We start from the raw sequence: 22,041 nt of genomic DNA, 5'->3' as shown, positions 1-22,041 counted from the left end.
TCGATCTCGATATTTCGAAAAATTCGAGAATATTTCGAGATAAATCGAGAAACTGAGTGAAGGTAGCTACGAACAAGTGGTCGAGCCGGCTAACGTGTAACCACGCCATATGTTTCAAAAGGACATGATCATATAATACACATATTTTTAGACATATCCATTTACTTTAACTTATTCTTCCCTTTAATCCATGCATTGCTGGGATCAAAAATCTATTCTGAACCACTCCTTCGAGAGAAAAAGAGCATTTGGGGGATAAAAAATGCGATAGAATTTCGGGTGAAAAGTGGAGTACGACGTGTAAAATGTTGCGGACAAAAGCGACAACGAACCGGCGACGAGAGAAACGACTCTCCCTCGCGGTGACCGAGTTGGAGGTTAACCTGTCACTCGATGGCAGATCGATTTTACGGCGCGCAAGAAGGGAGAAGGAGGAGTCGCAGACCGCCCGTTCGTCGCACGATTACGAGGAAGCACGGTATTATATAATTTCTGGCACTCACCTTGCTCGCCAGCCGTCCGGTGCGACGTGCGCGGAACTCGTTGCGATGTGCAGTGTCCGCGATGCAGGTGTCCCGGGTTGTTCGTCCGCACGATCGGGAACAAGAGAGGATGAGCCCAGTGATTTTTTACGGAGAGGAACGTGTCCGCAGAAACGACGAGGTCACACACTGATTCGGCGGCGGTTGCACACTTCACGATAAGAAAATATATAAGGATGCGAGAGAAAAAAAGAGAGAGAAAGAGAGAGAGAGAGAGAGAGAGAAAGAGAAATGTCAAACTTTATCACGAGTACAGCATGATGCGTGACGGATCGCGTACGAGAGACAAGAGAGAAAGAGAGAGAGAGAAACAATAACAAGAACAACGACTACACTCGCGCGACACCACCGACACCGACACTACTCGATGACGTCATACCACCGGCGGCAACATGGAGCCCGCCGCCGACGACGTACGCGCGACGACGACGCGACACGACACCGAAAACACCACGATTTAACTTACGACGAATAGCACGCGCCGCGTTTCTACCGTTCTCTATTCGGCTACGGCCGTCTGGTTTAACCTCAAAACGTTTTAGCGTTCGTTTATCAGCCGGAGGATGCGCGTTAAACGTGAGAAACGGCAGCGGACGCGCCCGTGCGCAACAGCGACGAGACACGGACCCGAACTGAGACGAGATGTCAGCCGAGCGGCGCCGAACCCAGCCGAACGCGTCGCCGCTCGCCGCCGTGCGCCGCGCGCTCCCATTGGTCGAGCGCTCGCCCCCACCTCCTCGGCTCGTGTACGCTCGGCTGCTCTCGTCCCTCGTCGTGACCGAGGAAAACGGTAGTCATTCCAATGAACGGCGCGGCGTAAAACGTAAAATCGCGATTTGACGTCCGGAGAATGACATTGTGTTATAACCTCTTCACTCGCCCGCGAATCGTATATCAATTTATCTCCTTCAATCGCGCGTGAAGCAACGACTGTCGTTGCAGGATCGTAAGCTCCAGGACTCTACTTTCGACGGACATAGTTTTGCGTGATCGCTCAATTGCGCCCAACTTCAGGTAAGTCAAATCGAAAGTGCATAAAGGTTACGTGTATTCATGGTGTCTGGTGTCGCTCGTCGCTCACATATAATTAAATGTATACTTTATATATTTTATTTTAATTATATATTATATTATTATTCGTATTTAATCTAAATAAGTATATAAGAAATCTGTATATATATATGCTTTTATTTATTTATTTATTTATTGTACTTACATCTTGCAATTCCATGTTTACGCACTTATTTACACAATTTATTGTGACAGCGATGTCGCTAAAAATTGGGTTCAATTCAACTTTTTAACAATAAAATCAATCACGTGACCATCCATCGCTTCGACAAGCGACACCGCATGAAGTTGTACCTTAACTTCCGCAGTGTCTTCGGAGTTTTTAACAATTTTCGTGTCTCTTCTCGATAGCTCGATTCGTCTAATCCTTCTTGTCGACGCGAGGAAGAATCGAGGAAGATCGAAGAGCAGCCTCATCAACTAGGTATGTGATACAGGAAATGATAAGCGATAATTTAAATGGCGTGAATCGTTTGGCGGAGCGAGAGTGACAATAAGATAACCCCTTTACTTTCAGAATCCGTGGAGAAAAAAAGATGACACCGTCTCCGTACGTCTCTCGAATAAATCAGATCGACGCCGCACAGTTGGACACGGAGATCTACAAAGTGCTGAAGACTCAGACCAGAGAGATCGCGAGATACAGCGCGCCCGGGAAGATCGACAAGTGGCAGGCGGAAGTGGACGTCCTCTTGAAACTTCTCATCTGGAAATTCTCGCTGCAACGAGGCTCCTCCACATTCGGCCAGCGACTCCTCAATCTGCACTACGCCAATATTAATCAGAGGAAAGCCGTCCTCTACTTAATCCTCAGCGTTCTGCCTCAATATCTGAAAGACAAGCTGGCTAATAGGAATCTATCAGATCGCGGCATGCTCGTCCAAGGTCTAAAGTCGCTCGTCGATTGGACATCGAACGCCGTCAGCACCCTGGAGCTGATCAATCTGCTGTATTTTCTTCACCGGGGCGTGCAACCGCGTGCGATAGAGTTTCTGCTGAATCTGTCGAGTCAGTCGATCACGACGCATCGACCAAGAACGATCGGATACTCGTACATGACGAGGGAGCTGCTCTGGCACGGCTTGATGGAGCTCTTCACTATTGGCATACCCATGATCAATTTCCATTATCTGAAGCACGCGATAACGCGACTCTGGCGTCGAGCGGAACCGGCGACGATGACGCGATCGTTTCCGGTGATGGACGCCGAGACCAAGTGCGCCTACTGCGACGAGAATCCGATCCTGCCGTCACACGCCGGCTGCACACACGTCTTCTGTTACTACTGTCTGCAGGCGCATTTCACCGCGATGAGTGTGTTTCACTGTCCCGGCTGCGGCACCGAGCTCCACGTCGAAGACATGAAGAGTTACACGGTTGCGAGTGCGTCATCGAGCGACGACGAAGAGTCGGACGATAGTTTTGAGAGAGTGGACACTGGATAACGTGAACGTATGTATCTATATTTTTTAATTCTATTAATAACAGTGAATCGATGATCGCGGAGTGACGTGATGGTGATGGTTACACATATAAATTGTTGGTGCCTTTATTCTTCTAGTCTATAAACTCGGTGACTGCCACTATCTTAAAATAAATTGAAAAATTAAAATTAAAATTAAAATTAATTTTAAACATTTTTTATTCTGTGGGAAGAGGGAGAAAGGAGAGTTGTGGAATTAAACTAGTTTTGTGGAAAAAGATTCTTCGCAAAATATATAGTGATTAGAATAAGTACAAATAATTTTATTATTATAATATCAAAGATAACTATAAATTTTGAAAAAAATAAAATATAAAAGAAAAACGAAAAAAAATTCACCTCTCTCTCTAATCATCGATTTATCGTGAAACACGGCAAAGGGCTGTGTATATATGATATCAACATTTTTTTTATTAAAAATAGCAATATACAAAATCTTTATTTTTTATTTTAATACAACGAATCCTGATTTTTTTCCAACGTTTTTCTTCCTTTTTTTCGAAACAAATAATAATAGATCGGTATGTATATTCTCTTGCTTATCAAAAATTACATTTTATTATATAAAAAAATATGCTGCGCTGTATATTATAAAACGCTTCATCTGCCGCCGCGCAGGTCGATGGATCGATCATTTACATGCGATAATGATACGATTCATCGATTAATTTAACACATTCAACTGTTGCACCTGCGCTCGATGGGCGGGTACGTCCCCGGATTTATTACATGAGAAACATATACTTTAAGCACTGGAGAAAGAAAGAAAACGCGAAACACATACACATAAATTAACATTTTTCATTCGCCTCTCCTATACGACTATTACAAATATTTGACTCGAGTTTAAACTCTTATCATCTTCTTTTGGAATGTGTGATTTATAATACAATTGTGTATATATATATATATATATATAAATATATATATATATATAACGCGGATTTTTCTTCGTTTTTTGCGGGAAATTTTTTCTCGCAATGGAAATCTAATTTGTATTTGTGTTTGTTGAAAATATCCGCAGCTACATTAGCGCGAGTCTACCCTAATCTAATACTAATCTTATACATCGCGACAGAGTTTGCCCGAAAAAATAATAAGGCACTTGGGAAATATACCACACATTTTAATTGCGAGATTTTATTTTCTTTTTTTTTACTTTTTATATGGCGTTCCTTTTTTTAATAGCGTAATTTGTAATAATAAAAAAATTTCAGCCACTAAATCTACTTTTTCTTCAAGATTTGCCATTATTTTGTTATTTTTGTATACTCTTTTTTCGGGCAAATTCCTTAATTATTCTCCGCATTCCCTTATCAACATTTTGATAACAATACTAAAATATTTTATGTGTCCTTTTTATATATCGAGGAGTTTGCGATTTTATAATCTTGCTAGGCAAAAAAAAACAAAATTCTCGATGTTTAAGCATGAAAGAGAGAACATAATGGTGCGAGGCATTCAGTTTATCGATATGTAGGAATGATTGGCGCATTATAGCTGCTGAATTAAGGCAACATTAAGTCTAAAGGGCGAGATCGTTTGATATTAATATCGAAGTGCTTGAGTTTCATAATTTCCCAAACTTATTCTTTAGATTTATTAATAAGTTCATGTGATGCACTCTGAATTGAATAAAGGATTTGATGCAATAATCTCTTAACTTTTTAAAGATTCGGAAAAATTTATCTTAAAATTGTTAAAATTTAATTAAAATAAAAGTTACAATTAATTGGAATAAAAAAAATTTAATTCCAATAAATTGATGTAATTTCAGCAAATTTAATTTTATTTTAGCAATTTTGAAATTAATTTTCATACATTTTTAAAAAGTATATCAAAACCATTAAATTTTGTAATCAGAAAATACTTTTGAACTATATAAACATTCGCAAATCTATCGTTTAGAAATTATGAAGATAAGTCGTTACTCAACGATACGACTGTGTGGACTTGAAATCCTTCCAAAATTCTCAGGGAAAGTTTTTTTTTAAATCCGTACATACGTATCATTTTTCATAGAAGTTTAGTAATCAAGAAAATAGAAGTCATTGAAGATATTAAAAGCTAGAATGGATTACGTCTATAATTCGTAAGGTTTACTTCAATTACCAAGTCGTATTTAAAAGATGAATCCCACAAATTATAAGCTCAATTCATTTCTAGCTTCGAACGATTCGTAAGCTGATTAAATTGTACGTATAAAGTTCTATATAAAGTTCTATAAGTTAGGTAGGAAAGAATGAGTCCACAGTTTTGCTATGATGAAACAATATTAATAATTCGTAATATTATCTCTACCCCGTTCTCGACGCAAAAACATAAAAAAATATACTCACAAAAAAATATACTCACGATATATATGTTACACACACAGTAGATACACAATTTGAGAAAGATTTACGGCGCATTCTCATAAACGCAACGGAATTCAGGTCGCGTAATTTCGCGAGCGAGGATTTTGATCGCAATTAATTATATGCGTTAACATTCTAATTTCGCTTGTTTTCGAGAGAGAAAGAGAAGTCTGTCATGTTATTTGCTGGGGATGCAAAATGTGTCAGGTGAGTAGGGACTAGAAGAAATTGTTGTTATATTTTTGGAAGCCTTTAGGCAGTTTTTTTGGGATGTATGTGTGTCTGTCTTCTCTCTTCCCAACTTAATTGATTCTCATTATTAATTGAAACGCTTAAGTGCTAGTTCATAATCGTCGTTTCTCCTCGCACGCGGGTTTCCTTCATTTCTTTTAATGCTAATTTTCGCGACTATATATCTATATATATTACCCGTACATCCTAAATCTTGCACATAATTAGTACACATTTACATAGGAACATTGACGGCTTTCTTCTCAGGACTAAGGAAAGAAATTGATTGCTGGTCGGCAAAGGGATCTCGTTATATTTTATGTACAGATTTATGAATTGTATACTTTCGCGAAAACAGTAAATATATGTTGGGAAAAGGCTAGAATTTAGAAAAAATATTTTCGATATTCGTCTTCCGCTCCGAAATTTCTGTCTCTGCTATATATTAAAAAAAAAAAAGAAAAAAAAAAGAAAAAGAAATCTGATTTAATTTTAATCGCGTTTTTTATCACACTTTAGGGAGATTATTTTTCTTTCAAATTCTTATAACTCGAAAGTGACGGAGTGCGAACGACTTTCGAAGTACTTTTTAAGCTTGCGCTGCTTCGTTGATTCACGATTATGCGTACGCGTACATTTTATCCACAGCGACAGTGAATATATCACATGATTATCATCGTTCGATCGTGCACTTTATACTTACAAAATGTTTTATCTTCCATTATCATTTTTACGAGATACCCTTCACCGAACACAAAATTTTTTAGAACAACGATCGATATCGCAATTTGTTCCTGCCGCAAAAATATTATGTCTTGTCTCCCAGGACGAAAACGATTAGAGCATATAGAGCGGCATAATTGCAAATGCAATTGGATGAAGGTGATATGCAGCATTTAGATAGCTAAAAATAAAAATTCAAAAAAATTATCAAAAAGATAATTCGGGAAACATTCCAAACTTTTCAAATGCTCTTCAGAGATGTTCTAAACGTCTTTTAAATTTGTATATTCTTATTATTTATATTCAATTAAGATTGAATTAATGGTCGTTAGTGATGAAATAATTAAATCCATTAAAAGTTATGTTGTCACTAATATAATATAAATATATAGTATATCCTGAAGTTATATCAGTAATCAGAGTAATCTTTGCATCTCAAAAGAATTTAAAATAAAGATTTCAAATTTTTTCTATATTAAAGATAAGATTTATAAGTTAATTTTTCTAGACACACCATAAGAATTATTATTTTGCATTATTTTATTCATACTAAATAATTCAATTTATATTAGAATGCAATATATCAGCTTCATCCACGTGTTCTTGCAATTATTATTACCTCGTAACGATCGAATTATATGATCGTTTTCGAACGAAACTTTCTATCTTAGACCATCATCGTTATCATTATTGCCATTGAACAAAAAAAACGAGAAACAATAGAATCGGACAGTCTAATATTATATCACACATATTGCGCGATTAATTCTTATTAACTTATTCTTCTTAATGTTCCGATCTAACTCGCGAGCGCACAAATAATTTACGCTTAAAAAGATTTCGCAAAAGACTTAGTCAAGAACTCTTCGCAGTAAAATCGTTCGTTAGGCATGTTCAATCGGATCGATCGTGTGATCCTGCCTTTCTATTCCGACTTTTCGATTCAAAGATTTCACGAGAGAACCGGGCGATTTTCCCTTCCTCTGCAAAAAACAAGTAATAAACATACTTTTTTCGTTCGATTTGGAATATCAGCTCGATGTAGATAACGCGTTATATTGAATAATGCGCTTATAATTGAAGAACTTATTTACCTAACGCTTTCATTCCTTTGTTCAAAAAAAATTAACAAAAATGACGCTTAAAAATTCTAATAAATTATACCGAGAACAAGATATATCTTATGTCTATAAAACGATCATTTTGCGAAATCGACTGCAATCAACAGTTTTCTGCGTGCGAGGATAATCGGAAAAAATCTAAACTTGGCAATCATTTTTAAATTCTCTATGAATCGTAATACGTACATATTTTGTCTAAATATTATTATTGTTATTAAATTTTATGTCATAAATATCATAGAAAAAAATTATAGAGAATATTTTACATTTCTTGATATCATCATATTTTCAATATATTTTTATATATTATATATAGTTTTTATGTATTATATATATATAATTTGTTTACATTTTTTATTATCATATAATGTACCATTATGCCAAGTTTAGAGCTAGTTTTACAACGATTCCCTAATTAATATTTGTCGTCGCCAATTGACTTAGCTATCGATATTTTTTTCAATTTAGATCCTCGAAAAGTATCATTTGTGGCACGCGGAGAGTAACTCGCGGAATATTTTTCGCTATATAGAATGTATTTTATATTATTCTATTTTCAATATTCTATTTCACACGCGCTTTACACGAAAAGTTCTTGCGATCTCTTGTTTGACGTGCGTCCAGCGTCTTTCGCGAAATAATTAATAAATATTTTGTAACTTATATATATATATATACTTGCTTCGTGTAAAACTCGAAATTGCAACCGCGTGCGGAATTTGTATTCTAAATCGCATTTAATTATTGTCGGATTTAATTACTGTCGGATCGTTATTTAGTTATTGGTCGTTTAATTTCGACGTTTACAAATGAAAGCATTTTGGCCAACTCGCAGTCGCACATTCGAGCTTAGTCTGAATTAAAGATATGTGAATTTTTGCTAGGACGAAAGGCCACTGAACACACGGGACATCCCTCGCCCATCGCATTTCATTCTAAATTCCTGACAATTGTGAAAATCTTTTCTAATTTTTGTAGATATCATTCGAAACATTTGTGTCCATTCTTACACACTTATATACACGCATTCACTCGCAGTTACGGATCATCCTAATTATCAAGCGAACTATTACACGATATAACGAATGGGACACGCGCTTCGTTTCGCGAACGTTATAAGCGTAATTTATCTGATGCATTCTTCGCCAATAATTGGCGAACGCTTGTTTAGAAGCGTTCATTGAAATCGCGAAATCGATATAAGATTCGAAAAATTTATCAGCAAGATGAAACAAAAACGACGCGTCCATCGTTTTTTTGGACAATTGTGTAACAAACGAAGACAGCGAAAATAATAACGACTATCCTAGATCCTAAGGCACCTTTTTTGGGCGCGCGCCGAGAACGGCGAAAAAAAATGAGGAAAAAAAAAGAATACAGCCAGTTCCCGGCCACAAAAATAACTTTCTCCTTCTTAATTCTTTTCCCGATTAAGCAATCAAATCAATCAAGCATGCAAACTATTTTGGCTATCCATTTCGCGTCACTCTGCAGATATAGATAGTTCCAAATAGTTATTTTTCCATCAATCTCGTGAATTCGCGTTCGTTCCGCCCGAACATCCGCAAATTACGGATGCGCGATCGGGATTATTAAGTACTTATTACTTTGCGTAATTTGGGCGGTATCGCCGATCGAATTCGAAAGCGTTGATACGCCGTCACGTTTGGAACGAATAGCGAGCGATCAGTTTTCTTTTACCATTTGGTGTCCAGGCATTTGTCTGTCGAAGCCGACAACGAGGAGGCCTTCCGTTCGGCACCGGGCGCGGCGCTTCCGGAAAACGGGCTCGTTCGTTTGTTCATATCTGGGAAACGAGAACAAAATTATTATTAACAAAAGAGAGAGACTCTGTAATCTTAATTACGCGGCTACGAAAATACCTTCACATTTGTTAATTATTTTTTTTATAAATAATTTTAAAAATAAAATTAAATAAAATAAAAAGAAAGAGAGAAAGAGAGCAAATTGCCCAGAACGTGTCCACAATTAACATACCAGATATTAATAACAATATTTTGCGCCTCGCACCCCAAGCGGTAATCCCGATTTCGCAGAGGTCCTTCTCTGTCAGGGAATGAAATGTAGACATGTCTACTTCATGAGACGTGAACAGGCCTGGCGAATGAGAAAAAAAAGCTGTTTCGATTTTTTCATAAAAAAGCAGAAAGCAGTGCAAGCGAAGCAATAGCAGTGCTCGATAAGCAATTTTACGATGATTATGTGACTTGCGTAATACTCACGTATATATTTCTCCAAGCCGATGCTGGCTAGCATACTAGCCAAGTCACTGAAACGATGCGAGGACGTGATTTTATTTAAATGGGAGGTCGGTGTGTGGTCTATATAATTCGAGGCCATCCCTATTTGTCCAACGCGATCCTTGCTCGGAATAATATTACCGAAATCCATCTCGGTACTGAACATCGGCGTGGTCGGTTCCTTCCACAAATCTGAAGGATGTGTCAGTTCCTGTAAGAAATATTTCGTAATTATCAAAATAAATATTTCAATACTTCTCGTCACTAAATGATTACAAGCTTTATTAATTATTTTCAAAAAGGTAGAACTTTCTAAATAAATTTTTAATATTTAATATCGATAAAATTTATCGACATAAATGTTAATAAATTTACATTCTCATAAATCCTTATTAATATTGTTCTAATTACTTGGAGCACATCAAGGGAATTTATAATCACCTTGCTTAAGTCACTCGTAGATATATGCGGAATACTCTGGCTGAGGCCGTAACCAGACCACGCGGACGTCGGCACGCGGAAATCGCTGTTACTCGGCTTGTTTTGCACTGCTTTCGTGGCTAGTAACTTCTTCTGTTCGTAATCGAAGGGCGTGAGATGTTGCTGCGCAGCTAACTCCAGGGTCTTTTTCTCGCAGCCAGGCGCACGTCGATCGGTGACCGGTAATTCGGATAGCATGCTAGATAAATCCGCTGGAAAACAAATTGAGACTTATTATCCCCGTAAGTGAGATTGTTATGAGCACTAGAGATTGGTTTCTCGAATATTTGACTTACATAAATTAGCACTTGTATCTGTAGGATTGACTGGCGAAACGTTGCGAGGACTGATAGCAGGACTAGATAGAGAGCTAGAGACGCTGCTTAGCGAAGAATAAGCTGAAAATAAAAAATAAAATTTTAATATTTAATTATATAAACCATGTTGTAAAGAATTTTCATAAAAATACTTTCCAGAAAAAAATATTTAGAAAAATTGGAGTTTACTGAATATTCGAAAAAAAAATTGAAATTCGTAAATGTAGAATAAATCGGAGGCTGATTACTTACCACTGCTACCCTCTTTGTTATCTGTTAGGTTGGCGTTGAGACCATGAATATTAGAAAAATTGGTCGATACACCATTAGAGTGGTAAGCTCTCACAGCGGGAGATATCATATGATTTGTTAATCCATGGGCGCCGTGGGAAGTCCCCATTATGTTGTTGTGTAACATGTGCTGTGCCGTCAGCAGATGATTCAAATGAGGATAGGGATACGGACACATAGGCATATAATGGGAAGCAATGTTCCAATGCGATAATCCTGCCATGGAATTTGGCGAGTGCGGAATCGGTGACATACAATACGACGGATTCTGCGCGTTTACATTCAACATACTCGAAAAGTTATCGGTCACGTCAGCCATCAGATTGTTAGAGCCTAATTGCAAGAAAAAAAATTAAGATAATAACATTGATAACTTTTCTAATTTTTTCTAATTTTTTTCAATTATCAATTAATTCGAGATACGAGCAAAATTACATTTTCTTCAAACTACGGAAATTGTATGGAATTATAAAAGCAAGATAATTTCACTGAAATACTGAAATAAATTATTGAGATTTTGATTGCATTGAACTGAAACCTCTCACATTTTAAAGTCTGTGTCAGGTAGACGAAAGATCGTCATTATCTGTTGTCACTATTTTGATTCCGATTGACAGAGAACACTTACCGATATCATTATTATTATTGGCATTGCCATGGAAAACATTGTCGGCATGCGGAACATGATATGTAGCCGGTATCTCAGCAAGAACTCTGGGTTCGTCCAATCCCAACAGCAGTTTCCGTGCTTCGTAAATATTAGTGGCGTTCCTCTCGATTCCCTTGATAATCACGGAAAGCGTGCTTTGTTTCGGCTTATGCCGAACGTTGATAAACACATCCAAGGTTTGCATGAGTTGAGAGATCTTTTCAGTGTCCACGGTAGCGGACATAGAATCCTCCGGTAGATCGAACATGAGCACTAACGGTAGTGAGCCCTATAAAAATACGTCGTCATATTATTTATTTAAATTATTCGCAGAGAGACTCGAATCGTGAAAATTACATATATAAACAATTATTTTGCGTCAAGTATATTTATTTGGAATTTTAAATCAATAATTCTATGAAATCTAAAAAAGAATAATTTGAAATTGTAATATAAAATTTAAAACTATGAAAATTATATAAATTGGAAGAGTGGAGAAAAACAATAAGTCTAAAAAAATCTTAGAAAAAATAAACTCGCTAATAAATGTTTTTAATATTGAGGAAAAAATATAAAAGTTGGTATAAATTATAGAGTCTTTAATAAATTTATAGATTTGCTTACCACTAACTGTTGTCGAGCCAAGTAAACATTATGCATAGCGCCAGTAATCGTGACGTTGCTTTTTTTGAGATTTGGTATATTCGGATCGCCAGCATCGGGAAACATAATTTGCGTGGCGGTACGCTGCATTATTGCCTTCAGATTGCTGCTCTGTTTTCCTAGCACAATGCTATGATGTTGAGGTGAGATCTCCATTGACATTTGTACTTGGATTTGACTCTACGAAAAAAATGAGATTTTTCGAAAATTTAACAAGAGAAAATATTTCCAATTTTTTTCATAACGATTTATCGACGTAAAAAGAAAAAGAAACATTTTGGAAGGAATAACAAATTGACGTAAATAAATTATAAGAAAATATTTAAAGAGAGCTAAATATGCAAAACAATGATGATTCAAAATGCTTCTATCTTTTTATAGAAAGTTGAAAAAATAATTTAATTTTTTCAAATTTTTTAAGATTGATTTTCAAGTTCTCAAGAAAAAATGAAATCTTTTGATTTTATTCTTGCTACTCACAGCTAGATTTTTACACAAATAACGGATTAGCTGAACCGTCGCCTCCTTGACTTGTGAAACCTCCCATTCACATCCTTTGACGATCACTAGGGTGGCGTGTAGCTTCGGTCTCGTGCGATACATCACTTGTACATTGTACTTCTCTTGTATCTTTACGATGGGGGGTGAGTTCTGGTCTGGCACGGGTTGCGACGCGCTCATTATAGGCATTTCGAATGTAAACATCAAAGGTGTTAGAGTCTAAAATACGAAAGTGGAAATAATAAGTCGATGTTTTATTATTACGTATATTCTTTTTTAAGGTGGGTGTACATTGGAAGCACGAACGAACAGCGAATGAATTTTTGTTGTCAAAATTCAGGAATATTTCATGTCTGCCAAACAAGAACGTATTATTCATTAAGCCCGCTATAAATTCAATTTATAATTCGCTGCAAAATTCGAGATAGAATTTTGTTTATAATTTTATTCGTCCTCTGATGCAGAAAACATGTAAAATACAACGAAACGTACAAAATATCAGAATACATACATATATTAAATATATGACACGTAAAATTATAAATAAAATTCTATCTTGCATTTTGTTGCAAATTATAAGTAATTTAAAGTGAATTTTACAGAGTATTCGCTCGTTCGTTCGTTCTTAACCCACCTTTATACAAGAGTTCTTCCAAAACTCGTCTATTCTTTTATCCTCAGAGATTTATTTTTTATTACACAACACATATAATATTTAATGTAACATTAAATGTCTGATATTAATACACAAACACACGCCTGAAATGAAAGTTTTCAATTAATGTAACGTACAATTAACTGAGAAAAAAATCAGATTCTTTTGGATTTTAAATATTATCAAGACATTTATACGTCAAAAGATTTTCCACTTTCAATCGCGCAGAATATAAATGTTATTGTCAAAAAAAATCATTTCTAATCTCATCAGAATTTGCAATCGGCGTTCACATAAAGTACACTTTCTGAGACATCCCAGACATATGTATACGTCGTAGTAAGAAAACTCACCCTAACACGTGCGCGGGCGCGTTCGACGCTCTCCATCTCACCAGCTATAGATACTTGATTACTCTTCTCCTGGTGATTGCTGCGGTTACTGTCTGGGAAATGGATGTGACAGCCAGTTTCCTCCATCACTCGCTTAATTGTCAAACCGCCCTTGCCGATGATATGCGAATGGTCGGTGTAGCTAACGTCCAGCTTCATGGTCACTCTGTTACTTTGCTGAAATTGCAATAGTAATCGTCTATCTTTAAACTATATATTATACATATTTATAATTCTATATCTCTAGCATTAATTATAGTCTGTGATTTCAATTTGCTAGTTTGATTGATTATTAAATTCTTGGGATTTTGGGACATTATAAACAGATATTGTTTTAATAAGTTGAAATTTCGGATTCTTTAATATTAATTAATGAAAAAATTAAATTCAAATTATTATGTTCCTAATTTAATATATTTTAACAAAATGCAAAAATTATTATAGCGCTGTGAAGAAATGTGATTTAAAATTTAATATTATATTAATTAATATTGAAAATTAAAGGTTCCATCGTCAATGATCTCTGCCGAAATTTTCATCTCCGCTGAAAGCAATATCGATAAAATTTTCAATGATAAATTTACAATGAAAATTAATATAATTTTATGTGTGTGATGAAGTTGAAATAAAATTCGCCGGGAAAAAAATGAATTTTCCACAGAGTAAAATATCGAAAGAAAGTGCGCATTTCCCGGTAGCCTCCTTCCACGCTGTATTTATTTATGCGGTTGTATTTACTTAGCCATTTATATTCGCATTACGCTTCATATTTTCGCCAATTTCGAGATCGTTGACTTTACATGCGTGAGAGTCTCGAAGCGTATCGTACATCGGAGATTTGTGTGCGCGTACGATTTTAAATATCACGTGGCCGAGCATTACATAAAGTCACGCGATTACGTTGCGCGTTCCGCCGTCGTGCAATTTCAGAAACTTCTTCCTGATCGTATAATGCTTCTTCTGCGAAATACTTAGAATGTCTCAAAATACCCAATGTTTGCAATGATAAAATTATAAGAATTCTATATTCCAGAAAATATTATATTAAAATTTATTATTATTTTTTTTACAATTATATCAACAACCAATTAACTTTCTCTTTGCGAAAAAATAATAAGATAATGTTAACACCATCTGATAAAAATTTGCAACTTTCACGTTTGACAAAATTCTGCTGATTAAAATTTAAATATAATTTAATAATACAAGACTCATGAAATTGTTCTCAAAAATTGTACATGTGTATATGCAAACAGCGGGATATATTAATTAATAAAATATTATTTAAACGGCTTTGATATAGCAATGTTAAAATATAGTAGTAAAAATCCACACAATGTTCCGCCTATATGCTCTCTTATTCTACGTATGACATTTCATATACTCAGCATGATTTTTGACGACGTAATTGGATGATGCGATTGCAGAATTCAGGACATCGGCATCCTGCATCAAGTCAAAAGACATTGGATGTGCATGCACGTGTCCGAGCTCTATAAATAACAGAGTGCTATTTACGCGCCATTCGCGATCCGTAATTAGCTCTATGTATACAGTGTCACTGTCTCACCGTTTCTGCACGCTTGACGCAAAGCTTGGCGTCTATTTTAAAATAGAACCGCGTGCGTGCGATGCACGAGAAAAGCGAATCAAACGAATCGCGAAGAAGAAAGAGGAGGATCCTCGTGCTCCGAAAATCGAGCGTGCGGAATTTTTATCTTCATTTCTCAGCAGAGAGTTATACGCATTCCTTTCCTCGCGTCGTTTCGGTGTCTCTGTATATTCGCGTCCCGGGAACGCGCGCATGTCGGAATGCACGTTAAATGCGCTTGCAGGAATGCAAAGTAACAGGAATTGATCGGTAGGCCAACGAAAAACGACAAGTTCGTCGATTTAACGGTAACAGAACGACGTCTCATCGCATTGCTTCATAGTTTCTTTAACTGGGTTAGAGAGGGGGAATACGTGGATGTGACGATGACAAATGACACAGAAAAAGCAGTGATGCAAATCAAACTTTAGAAAATCAATTTTAAAATTGTAAAATTTAATTTTAATAATTAAATTTTGCTGAAAATTGATTTAATCTAAATATATAATATTAATGTGAATCACACATTTTTTTCCACCCAATTTAATCTAAATTTGAATACCATTTTTTCGCTTTAAGGTTTTCCTCGAGTTCTTAAGAAAGCAGACATTAAATATCTGATCAAGATGTTTACTCTCTCGTATCATTTTGCAATGGTCTTTAATCTCTCTCGCTCTCTTTCTCTGACATTTGCTTAAACGATTCGCTTTCTCGCCTGAAAATTAGTGACCGCGAACAACGACGTATAAATATAGAAAACTTTTTTGTGTGCCTGCATGGTCTCTTTCCTTTTCGCGACACGCGTTTAATAATTAAGCAAAAACGTGTATGAAAAAACGCGGAGAAAAAAATTGAAAAAAGCAATCGAGAGCGAAAGAAGCCGGTCTGAAAGTCTAATGACCAGACACGACGAGAACCTATCGAGTTAAACATTGACAGCTACCGATTCTACTCGTAATCAGATGAATAGAGTTGAAGACTGATTAATTATTATCATTATTTACGTGCGTCAAACACGTATATATTCTATAAAAAAAATGTTGCCTGTTTTTTGTCGTCTTGACCTACATTTCTTTTGATAGATATAAATGTATATTTATATTCATAAAACTTTACAGAAATTACACAATACTTAGGTAACTTCTCTGATTTGCTATCATAAATATTTCCTGTTTTATGAATAATTATGATTAAACTACATTAATTATAACTATATATTTTTTAATTTTCCTAATTTTTCGCAATATTTAAATCATATTCTGATTCTTTTCAAAGCGTATCATATTGATAGAGTTTAATTGAAAAAATTTATATTTTTGTTGTTCTCGTGGATGACATACGTGGAAATAATTGAAAAGAAAAAGATATGGCCCTTCTTCTATGTCATGTGCAATCGAATTCGATCGTGCACATTTGCTGCATTCTTTAGTCACTGACTTATGATATTAATGATATTAGTCATTTTGCATGCGATCGTATAAATAGTAAGTTTCGCGTGCGAAATGTCATTTCCTGTATTGCAAGGAGATTACATCAACTAAAGCAATGTTGCGTTAGAAGTAATTCTAGAATATCGTGTCTGATATTCACAATTGTATTCGAAGAATTTCCGTTGACCAAATTTTTTTAATAGTAGGGATTCTGTCAACAAGAGGAAATCCGTTCGGCCACGTTATGCATTTTGCTTAGCGATTGCATTATCATGCATAACATTATGCATAGATAATATAATCTAATAAATGAATATTAAATCTTATCGATATATACACGAAAGAAGATAAGACTTACCCGTGTGTCCAAAACTTCCATTATCTTCTCTTTCGCTGTCCGTACGTCATCTAGTCGTCCTGCGACTTTTATGTGCGGATCTGCGAAGAAGAGACAGAAAATTTAATTGCAGTAATGTTCGCGTGGGAGTAAGAAGTGACAGATCGCGCCTCTATTACACTGAGCAATCAATTATAATTCTCTTCGTTAATTATACGCTAAATTCTATTTCGTCACTAGAAAAATAACTGATAACCGAAAAATAATTCACTCTTTTACATAGCAAATCTCCGACTCTTAGAATACAAAGTAAATTCTTCAAAAAATTATTTTATAATCCATTCATTTTTATATAATTTCGCGTAATTTTTTACTTATAATATATTTTTTCGATTAACTAAATTTTATAAGCAAAGGAAACCTCGAATAATTTTAAATTTTGAAAAATTGAAATTTTCGGTAAGATTTTATTGACACTGTTTCAACTACTTATACCAAGTTTAATCAACAACCATCGAAAATGTTAGTTTGTTACGAGTTGAACAATTTTTCTTAGAACGTGTAGAATCATTCCCTCGTAAAGACGACGAACTCATTACTTGCCTGATTAGATGTGCAGCGATGACGTCATTGACATATACGAAAATAACGCTAATAATACTAATATTGATTCAATAAAAATATGGTCGGTGTCGACACATTGTTGTTGACATACAAAAAACGGTGAATATTTATGTTGATGAATATGTCAATGCGGAAAAATACGCATTGTCGGTCAAACTTGATGACGGTGAAATTATGTCGTCACGAGACCTTTTTCTCGTTGATTAAATTGCGAAACTTCCGAAAAATGATAATGCGTAGAACCGTGAAAATAATAAGACGTCGCTAAAGAGACAGAAGAGGTTTCGAAGTCAATTTTAGTATTCGCGAAGCGCAGGCGCGCTTCTTCCTGAATGCAAGGCCTTCGACTGTACAACGTGTTCCAAAGTCGAGTGCGATGATGCGTCATGGACGCTGCATAATAATCGTGCTCGTTCATACACGTCTTACTCGCTCTTTGTTTCTTATCTCTCATGTATATGATTTAATAATTAATCTATTTACGATGATTGAAAGATATTAATCATTAAACGCGAATAAACTATATGTGCACACAAGTGTAAATAATTCCCTACGTATGCTTACGAGTGCATGACTGTGCACTAATTATATTGTGAAATCGATTTTTGTTTGACGAATTTTCGACTGATCATTTTGCAGTTATTTAATAATAAACATTAGATTAGTTTCACAAAATAATAAAATGTAAATTGTTGAACGTTTAATTATTAATTAATTAAGCTATCATATTATTTTTATGAAATCTAAAATTAGCAACTATTTTGAATTAGAAATTATTTCGATCGGAATCTATTCGTCAACAGAAAAAATCTCCCTCGTGAAGAAACAAAAATACATTCTAGAGACTTTGCAATCAAAACAACGATATCATATCGTCTCATTAATATTCTCATGTCACAAAATTTGCTTTTAATCGTTCGTTTTTTATCTCTCTCTCGCTCTTTCTCTTTTTCTTGAATAATAATTATGTAACAAGCATCGCGCGGAAAACAACACGTATTATCATCATGGAAACATCTCGCATTGCTCTCTCGAAAATTAAAATGTGATTGAATTCTCTTTTCGATTAAAAGTGCTTAGGTGGCTCTCGAAAACGCTGCGTAAATGCAATCATCTATCACTTCTCTCTCGCGGCAATTTGAATTATTTTTAGAATCGACGCGACGGTAGCGAATTCTTCGACGCAAGACTTTAAGGCCTGACCTGACCTCTTTAGCTGCGTCGCGCATAGAAAGTCGACAAGTCGTCCTGTTTGAACAAAGCGATAAGGAGTTACCGTTGCAATAATAAGAGCGAAACAGGTGTAGGAGACTCATCTGATATGATACAGAGTGCATCTTAAATAGAACGCACATCGTTAAATTTTGATAAATTTACGGAAGAGAAAACTCTATGGAATACATATGAGAAAAAATAATGATAATATTGTGAAACAAAGCAAAGAAAAATTGTAATGACAAATATAAGGGTGAACTAACAATTATTTAAAAATACAACACATTTGTATCTGAGAGTCACGAAAATCATGTTGTCTATAAAACAAGAATGCAAAAATTATATATATAAATTACAAAAATGAATATTAATTGAGACATTTAATATTGATATTTTTTTAGAAAAAGATCGCGTATTTAAAAAAAATTAATTTTTATCAAAAAATGTCTTCTTTATCAATTTGTTTTATTGGCTATTCTATATGCAGATTTTCAAGAAGAATCCATTGCTAAAGTCAAAGTGAATTTGATTAAGTGGAATCGAGTATTTCCCTTCACGACACTTCCCCTTACTGATAATTCCATTTTATACGATCTCGGTCGAGAATGAAATTAATCGGACAATGTGATGAAACGGTAATACTACGAAGTCACGCGATATCTAGTTTTCAAGTTCTTTTGTGCACTTTGTAAATAAGAGAAACAAGCATTTCTCGAGATATCTATGGACTAACAATAAGTACAACTGCGACGTTCGAATAGAAAACTTATTCATTTATTTTAAAATCAGCTTCGATTTAAACGTAAGCTTCTTATCTTTCCAGCTTGTTTCTTGGTTTTAGACTTTCTAAATGTAAATTATGAAGATAAAACATACCAAATAGTTTATTTAAATTATTTTTTTTTAATTAAAAGTCTATTTAAAGTAGTTTTAATTTTCATTTCTTTTTTCTTTTGATAGCACAATGAATCATATCTGTCTAGTCTTCGAATTAAAATAATAAATATTATAAGTCCTAAGACTATAGTTTTATCACCTAAAAACAGCATGGCTTACGTGACTCGAGGCACATCTGCAGAAAAAAATTAGAGCGATGATACTGATTGACTTAATTCAATTGCAAGCAATTATTTGGCTGATTTGTGACTCGACTGGAATCTTGATCTTGCTGCGTAAAATTTGTGTTGACGGTTTCGAGAGCGGGTCAAATCTCGAGGAGATATCCTATCGCGGTATAGGGGAGATAACTCGATATATATCTATTAACCTTGAAAGCACATGTTGTGAATCAATTTGACCTAGTCGCTGCTTGAAATACAAAATCTATTTCGATTATATCTGTTGATCAAATTACAACATCGTTTATACTAAATTAATACGTGAAATTTTCAGTATTGTTCAACATTTCTTAAATTAAAAATCATTATATTTATGATAAATAATTCATAATTCATTGATTAAACTGCAATCAAATCTTTCAAAACTGTTTGATTTTTTCTTTCTTTTAGAATGTATTTTCTTGATTATATATCTTATTAATAATATCATTTCTTAAAATTGTATTTGAGAAAACATTGTACATTTTAATGATTTAATTAATCAACTTAATTCAGTACTGGTATACTAAGAACATTTAATCCAATTTCGCTAAATATTTTATATAATTGAGCGAAGTTTAAACCTGAGTAGTATTCTAATCAATTCTGCTTGCGAAGTTTATCGACACGCAAATTGCTGCCAGTCATTGATTGTTTTGCAATTACATTTGAGAAATTATTAAAACGATCATAATGAAACTTATGAATGGCTTATTAATAATCAGTATCATGTATCTACAATATATCGTATGCATATTTGTAGAATAACTCTGACGATAATCTGGAATCATGAGCAACAAGATATGCGAGTTTATTTATATTAGATTACATAAATTGCTACGTGTACATTTAAAAAAAAGAAAAAGCAAGCGAGAAATAACGAGAGAGAGAGAGAGGAAGGAGAGAAATGCAACAGCTGTTCGCGAAGGAGGGATAAATCACCGAAAAATTTCCACGAAGTCCGATCGAACGTTCCTTTGAGCAAGCGAGTGAACGGTGGATCGATTCATGCGTCGTGTAATTTATTTGTCGAGAGATAAGTGACGAAATAATATCTCACAATTGACCTGAAGAACGCTCGGACGATCGACTAATCAATCGTGCCACAAGATCTGTTTGGAATTCTTGAATATTTATCGCGTCCTTTCGAAATTAAATACGGAAATTGTCGTTTTTCTTATCCGAAAACTTTTTATTTTGGTGACGTAATTAGTTTTAACGAATCGTCACAAGTCAGCAGGTTGTAAAATGATTCATGACTAAAATTATATTATGTAACATGAAATTCACGGCTCTCTCTCTTTTATTAAATTATCTTTTTTTTTCTACTGAGAATCTATACGTATCACAGAATTTCACAATTGAATACTTTAGTAAAATTTTGGGAAAAAAATTAATCTCTCTTCTAACTTTAATTAAATAAAAAATTTAATTTCTATCAAAGAAAGTTTTTGTTTTGGTTTTGATTAGATGGAATTAATTTAAAAATTATCTGTAGTGTACAGATTTTTTTACGACAATATACGATTACACAGCATCGACGATAAAACTTTAAATGGCGATTGTAAACGTGCGCAACTTGTCAGCTGACGAAGAGGCGCGACCCATTCGATTGACGTAATCCACGAACAATGACGCGTACTCGACTCCGAATGTGACGAATTTGACAAGGTAAAAGATGATTTTTGTGTTTTTTTGCGGCAATCTTTTAAGGATGAGTGATGCACCGAATCTTAATATCGTTTTATCATTGTTAATCAAATCGTTTTCGAATTCCCAATTTGTTAGCATCACATTTCTCGATTTGTTATGTAGAAGATTATTATTTTTTTACAATTTGTTAGTAATTTTAGGAATAATCCGATTATTAAATTAAAAATTATAGAACTTAAAATTTCTAGTAATTTTTTAAATTAAGTAAAAAATAATATTGTGTATCTGATTATATATATTTTTGCACGCGTTTGCATTCGTCGATGGATTTTGTCTATGACGATGAGGATAATATTG

The 22,041-nt window shown here is 34.8% G+C and overlaps 3 protein-coding genes across 12 annotated transcripts in view; 1 reads left to right on the top strand and 2 right to left on the bottom strand.

The window, feature by feature from the left end:
- Window positions 1-1,192, bottom strand: part of bsk (mitogen-activated protein kinase dJNK) — a 148,954-nt gene extending 147,762 nt beyond the window's left edge. For 2 of the 3 annotated variants that reach the window (XM_085482294.1, XM_085482297.1), the window contains exon 1: window positions 504-1,192. The gene's annotated coding sequence lies outside the window, so the exon portion shown is untranslated. The remainder of the gene's footprint in view (window positions 1-503) is intronic. The other variant, XM_085482295.1, reaches the window with a different exon arrangement.
- Pex2 (peroxisomal biogenesis factor 2) overlaps window positions 542-22,041 on the top strand; it is a 34,096-nt gene continuing 12,596 nt past the window's right edge. The window contains exons 1-3 of one of the 2 annotated variants that reach the window (XM_085482299.1): window positions 542-1,556; window positions 1,965-2,037; window positions 2,131-3,065. In XM_085482299.1, the coding sequence (XP_085338425.1) occupies window positions 2,150-3,058 (909 nt within the window). In that variant the 5' untranslated portion in view covers window positions 542-1,556; window positions 1,965-2,037; window positions 2,131-2,149 and the 3' untranslated portion in view covers window positions 3,059-3,065. Of the gene's footprint in view, window positions 1,557-1,964; window positions 2,038-2,130; window positions 3,630-22,041 lie in introns of those variants that run through there. The other variant, XM_029299871.2, reaches the window with a different exon arrangement.
- Window positions 3,525-22,041, bottom strand: part of BicC (protein bicaudal C) — a 38,020-nt gene continuing 19,503 nt past the window's right edge. For 6 of the 7 annotated variants that reach the window (XM_085482293.1, XM_029299862.2, XM_029299863.2 and 3 more), the window contains 11 exons: window positions 17,117-17,196; window positions 13,699-13,914; window positions 12,670-12,909; window positions 12,151-12,369; window positions 11,506-11,815; window positions 10,839-11,210; window positions 10,566-10,667; window positions 10,231-10,481; window positions 9,772-10,000; window positions 9,527-9,646; window positions 3,525-9,335 (listed from right to left, as the gene is read on the bottom strand). In XM_085482293.1, the coding sequence (XP_085338419.1) occupies window positions 9,226-9,335; window positions 9,527-9,646; window positions 9,772-10,000; window positions 10,231-10,481; window positions 10,566-10,667; window positions 10,839-11,210; window positions 11,506-11,815; window positions 12,151-12,369; window positions 12,670-12,909; window positions 13,699-13,914; window positions 17,117-17,196 (2,249 nt within the window). In that variant the 3' untranslated portion in view covers window positions 3,525-9,225. The remainder of the gene's footprint in view (window positions 9,336-9,526; window positions 9,647-9,771; window positions 10,001-10,230; window positions 10,482-10,565; window positions 10,668-10,838; window positions 11,211-11,505; window positions 11,816-12,150; window positions 12,370-12,669; window positions 12,910-13,698; window positions 13,915-17,116; window positions 17,197-22,041) is intronic. The other variant, XM_029299865.2, reaches the window with a different exon arrangement.

This window comes from Nylanderia fulva, unplaced genomic scaffold (assembly GCF_048542155.1).
Source record: "Nylanderia fulva isolate GAGA-0341 unplaced genomic scaffold, ASM4854215v1 Scaffold20, whole genome shotgun sequence".
Taxonomy (NCBI): Eukaryota; Metazoa; Arthropoda; class Insecta; order Hymenoptera; family Formicidae; genus Nylanderia; species Nylanderia fulva.
This window is presented reverse-complemented; position numbering and strand designations above follow the sequence as displayed.